The sequence below is a fragment of the Phoxinus phoxinus genome (genome assembly GCF_949152265.1).
Source record: "Phoxinus phoxinus genome assembly, chromosome: 2".
Taxonomy (NCBI): Eukaryota; Metazoa; Chordata; class Actinopteri; order Cypriniformes; family Leuciscidae; genus Phoxinus; species Phoxinus phoxinus.
In genome coordinates, this window is record NC_136877.1 from 45,460,102 (window position 1) to 45,466,101 (window position 6,000).

Here is a 6,000-nt window from a genome sequence, read left to right on the forward strand (position 1 = left end):
TTGATATTAGAATATCATATTAATAAAAAGCCGGTATGACTTGTGTTGCTAAATGGAATGCAATTCATTTTAAAATATAGTGCACGGCAGACAAAATGCTGTATTACTGCTACTTCAAATAAAGCTCTTTCTGATTATGCTATGTTAGCCACTTGACAGAATATTGTCTCTGATGTACAAACATGTTGCTCGCGGTAAATCAAGAAAACAAGAGATTCAAACAATAATACTAACCGTTTTTTAAAACACTGAGTCACAGTGACTCCCGGACGAAGGCTTGTATGCCGAAACGCGTCGGAGTGTTTTAAAAAGTGTTGATTATGACCAAGCCATAGAAATAAAGGCTTTTTAATTTTTCCAAAGAGAGTGCCTTGGATGTTCCTGATGATTTCTATATGTTTTTTTCTATCCAAAGAGCACCTCGAGCTTATTTACTTGAGTCCAGGAAGCGCTTCTCTACAGACATTTGTTTATAATAAGACTAACCGTGTTGAGCTTTATAACTATGATTCATTTTCTGTCGATAAAGGTCTCTAAACAGTTGCTCACCCATCTAATTAAACACATTATATATTAAAGCGTCTTTGGTGTTTACATGGTTTCTACGGAGGGGGTAATGCAGATGTGACGTCATTGACAGGCGACTCATTGACACGGGCCGTTACACTGGTTAAAAAAGCTGATTTCTCCTGGATTTAAACATTGTTGGAAACATTTGGCATGATGTAAGCACACAAGGCAACAAAATATATAACACTGTTCTAGTGGTTTTTGGATATTTTAATCCAAAAATCTTACATACTGTGCCTTTAAATCGGCATGAAACAAGATGGTCTTTTTTTTTCAATATTGTGGCAAATATGTCCAAGTGAAATGGTTTCTCATCCAAGAAAAAAATTATTTTGTCTATCGGGAATTGTTTGGAGGGTTGTTTCTTTGCTATTGGTCGATCTCATGTGAGTGACAGGTTGCCCCGCCAGTAAACACATCATCAAATAAGAGATGTCGCTGCAAGAGGGAGAGGACGTTATTTTGATTAAAGATTGTGAAGGCACATGAATTAAAAAAAATAACGATGTGCACGGATAAATCATTTATAATACTGCAATATTTTATTGACTTCAAGGTGACTTTAAACATAATGTCCACTATCTCTTTGCAGGGCACAGACTTCCTCCTCGGTGTGTTTGCTGCAGCGCTGGCGTCCTGGGCGGACCATTGCTCCCCGCTTCTCATTGGCATCAGGGCCCAGTGGTTTCCCTGGCATCAGTGCTCTCAGTCAACAGAACTCACTCATGGCCTGTATGTGAACCCTGCCACCAGTGAGCTGTCGGTCTCCTCGTGCCTCTCTGCAGTCCCATACAGCATCAAGCAGCTGCTCGCCAAAGAGCCGTGGAAGGCCCAGTCACAAAAGGTGTGGCATGTTTTACCTCTCGCTTTACTATTTAAATATGTGGAGTCATGGGGTGCTTGGAAAAGTTCAAGTTTAAGATGGCGTTCATGTCCATTGCACAAATGAGTTGCACACCATTGTAATACTTACAGTCCTCGAACTTAAATATGAGCAATAAAAATAAAGCTAATATTTTCCTGTGTATCTATCTACTCTACTGTTCAACATTGCATTTATTTGATCAAAAATACAGTAAAAAGTCATATTTAGAAAAAAGGTTACAATTTAAAATAGCTGTTTTCTATATAAATATATTTTAAAATGTAATTTATTCCTGTGACGGTAAAGCTGAATTTTCAGCATCATTACTCCAGTCTCCAGTGTCACATGATCCTTCAGAAATCATTCTGATATTTGAAAAATTTGTATTATTATAAATGTTTAAAACAGTTCTTATTTTTGTGGAATCCGTGATACAGTTTTTCAGGATTCTCTGATGAATAGAAAGTTTAAAAGAACAGCATTTATTTGAAATAGAATTTTATTATCACTTTTGATCAATTCAGTGCTCAAAAAAAAATGACTGAATCCATTCTTTCTTTCTTTCTGCCATCAGTTCATCGACTGGCTCTTCAGTATCACTGAAGCTCCTAAACTCAGTTTCTCCGAGACCGCCCTACTTACAGCCAGAGGTGAGAAGCTTTGTTTTAAACACAACCAATCATTTTCTTGAATCTGTTTTAATAGCACGATCACAAGAAGCAAATGATTGTTATATAGAGAGTATATATACATTCTCTCATTTGACTGATTTGTATCTCTTATTTGTCTTAGCGGCATTAATGTCTCTGAGATCCACGGAGGAGTTCAGGAAGAAGGGTGTGTGGACCAGGGCGTATGGCTGGTGATCCTGTGAAGGCGACGGCACACCAACGGCTAGATACGGTTACACAACAGTGCTAATATTTGAACAATTCACAAACTCTAGTGATAATCCCCAAACTCTAGTGATAATCCCCATCTGTTACCAACCAGAGAGAAAACTGACATGTTTAATAGACTGAAAGTAGGAATACCATAGTATTCTTTTTTTTAACGTAACAGTGCACATAAAAATGGGTTTAGAAAGCATCGTTTTCAACTTTTGTTAATTTCCACTTTCATGCTTTGCATGTAAAATGCATTGACTATTTTTTTGTGACCAGTTATGTAAAATAAATGTATATGTGACATACCAAGTATCTTTTTCTGTTTAAATGAAGCACTCTTTTTGCATACATTTCCTTTCACAAAGAACTTCCCCGACAGCTTCCCATCAGCCACTCAGATACTGAATACAATATATGATGCCTAATGGTCTATATTGTAGTCTGGTCCATACTGTAGCTTAGGCTAGCTAAGAGCTGCCCATTTAGGCCACCATTTTAAATATCCTAAACAGACTAAATTAGGCTTCATGGTGAATCAGGGTAAGACAAAAAGAAGAATTTATGATGTATTGACTCATTATTAGAGTAAAGACATTTAGAATATCACACGAGATTTATATTGCAAATAAATGCTGTTCTTTTGAACTTTCTATTCATCAAATAATTCTGGAAATAAATCTACCACGGTTTTCACAAAAATAAATTAAGCAGCACCTGTCAGTGTTTTTAACACTGATAAGAAATGTTTCTTAATCATCAAATCATCATATTAGTAATTAATAATTAATTTGAGTTATGAAATAGGAGAATGTATAAACTACCCAACTTCTAGAAAGCATTTGATTGAATATTTAGCAGTTAAAAACAAAGCAAAGGAGGTACTCAATGCTAGCCTCTCCAAAAATTGCCCACCCTACATTTAATTGTGTGAAGGAACATAAGGGACATAGGTAACATTGAGTACCTTCTTTGCTTTGTTTTTAACTGCTAAATATTAAATCAAATGCTTTCTAGAAGTTGGGTAGTTTATACATTCTCCTATTTCATAACTAAAATTAAATGTGAAAAGTAATAGACATTAGAATGCAAAGTAATATTAATGGCAGTAGATCGCAGTCTTGTGTGGATACTAGTGTTTACTTTGGTAGTGGTTAATTTGATTTTAAACAAATTAATATAAATTCTGGTAGATATTTTCAATGAATGTTAATTCATGAAACTAATTTTTGTTACAACATGAGTGTAAAAATGGTGCCTTGAGGCCCGGTTTCACAAACAGTGATTAGATTAAGCCAGGATTAGGCCTTAGTTCAAATACGACATTTATAAACGTGCCTTAGAAAAAAAAACATTACTGGTGTGCATCTTGAGAAAACAATTGCACTGACATATTTCAAGATATATATAGTTGCTTTCAGTTAAAACAGCTCAAACATGCATTTTAGTCTGAGACTAGCTTACGCCTTGTCTGTGAAATCGAGAGCGAATCTTGTAAATTGTGTTTTGTTTTTCAGATTAGTAAAGTCCCTCATCTCATGTAACTCTCAGGCAAATCTGTGTTTGTTTTGCAATTCAATCTGTTTCTAAAGTCTCTTGATTTCCCTTTCCAGTGTTGTCCCCGTTTACTGTGCATTCAAAACAGCCAGTGATGAGGTAAAGTAATACCAGGGTAACTTGAAAACTTTGTTACATGAAAAAAACTGAAATAAAATCAAATATATAAAATAAAAAAACTTATTTGTATCAGCTAGATTTCATTTTCACCTTGTTTATCTTTATGTACTAAAATAACTTATTAATGTGCTAACCCTAACTAATAAAACATATATAAAAGACATTTAAAATAATAATAATGATAATAAAAATGACAAAAACACACCACAAAATTATTAAAACTTTAACTAAAATTAAACCGAAAAAAAGAAAATATAAAAATAAAGAGTAATTCACAATATGAATAAAAACTTTAGTAGTTTCTATATGACACTGTATAATACCAAGTACCAAAGGCCAATTTCGTCAGATACCATTTTTTTAATTTCTGGGAATGAGTAATTATAGTAATATCTGTTATCGCTGTTTTTTTCTTAATATTTATAATTCCATAGCATGCTCAATTGAACTATTATTCTTGTGTCTTTCAGCACTAATGCGCATGTTCAGAAGTAGCTCTTTTTACAACCTTATTGCAGAATATAAATATTATTAACCTATTAGTTATCGCTAGTTTGATTGCATGCAAGGGTCGATCCACTTGATACAACCCAGATAGCACACGTACATCTCCAAGATGTCTTTTAAAAGAGTATTTCATCTGGAAAACATCTGTTGTGTACAAACATCTAAAAAAAACATCTTTTAAAAAGCAGTTTTACATGCATTCTTAATCATAATCTTAAAGTCTATATAACATCTGACAGGAAACGTCCAGAGACGTATTGCAGATGAGCAAACACACACAAAAAAAAGCATCTTCCAGATGAAAACGTCAAATAGACGTCTATGAGATGTATGTGTGCTATCAGGGAACATCTGTATCTAAAGTACCGATATTGCTCCGCCCATCCCGATCGCTAGTTTTTACGTAGAAGAGCATAGACCAAGTGAACATGCACGAGAGCATCTTTGTGAGCATCATTATCCGCTCGAGCACACAGGAACGAGTGTGCCGTAACATTGTTAGCATGGCTAAATGTAAACTAGAGTAATAGGCTACGACGTATAGCCTATGTTCATTGTCACTTTACCTCGATTAGAGGAGACAGGTCGGTGTGCACATGCAGGGTTCATTTATTGTTCATAATTAGATGCTGCTGATAATGAATCTTTTTGATTCACACTCATTCATTTAAAAAAAAACATAAAAATCCAAATCAATGGTGAGGACAGCTTTTCAATTATAGGTTATACATTTTTTTTTAAGAAATGTTAAATAGCATACATGAATGTTAAATAATATACCAGTTATATCTGGATATAAGATTTGGAAGTCTCTGATTCAATATTTAGTCTGTCGGACAGCATTTCTAAAGAGAATGAGTGGTTTGACATTTGGTTTGTCTCTTTAAATTGCTGCCATCTACTGGTGCCTGAATATCACTGCAGTTTTCACTACAAATAACATACAAATAATATGACTGTTAGTTATATGGTCAACTAGTGGATTTTTGAGAATGAGGTTTTATTGAAATTGGGAATTACGTTTGGAACTGTCAGTAAAATGGGTTACAAATTACAAACCCATTGTTTTCCAGCACAAGTCTGATCTTATATTTACAGCTGTTGTAAAAAAAATTACTAGCCTATTACTTTTTTATATTTCTGGCACATTTAAAAATGTTACTAAAATGTTAACATTTTGTATGACTTGTTGTAGATCAATACAATTTTGAACTGTGTGTCAGTCCTGGCCAGTTTAGAAAAATCCATAATATTCCTTGTGGCAAATCTGAATATGTTTCCTCACTATACTTGTATGTAAGGTGAACCATCACCTAAATTGGCACTCGGGTTGTTTCATGTCTGTAATATGTTGAAGCAAATTTATTAGCATTGGTTTTCTCGAAACTATAACATTTAATTAGGCTTTTGAGTACGATTTATTACAATTTTCAGCCTCTTGATCTTATTAACAAGCTGTTATTCTCTGTAAACTGTTTTTTTTTTTTTTTTTTTTTT

The 6,000-nt window shown here is 34.1% G+C and overlaps 1 protein-coding gene across 1 annotated transcript in view; it reads left to right on the forward strand.

The window, feature by feature from the left end:
- focad (focadhesin) overlaps positions 1–2,481 on the forward strand; it is a 61,296-nt gene extending 58,815 nt beyond the window's left edge. Inside the window, exons 42-44 of the mRNA XM_079600049.1 lie at positions 1,163–1,414; positions 2,010–2,085; positions 2,228–2,481. Of these exons, the coding sequence (XP_079456175.1) occupies positions 1,163–1,414; positions 2,010–2,085; positions 2,228–2,301 (402 nt within the window). The 3' untranslated portion in view covers positions 2,302–2,481. The remainder of the gene's footprint in view (positions 1–1,162; positions 1,415–2,009; positions 2,086–2,227) is intronic.
- Positions 2,482–6,000: the final 3,519 nt, after the last annotated feature.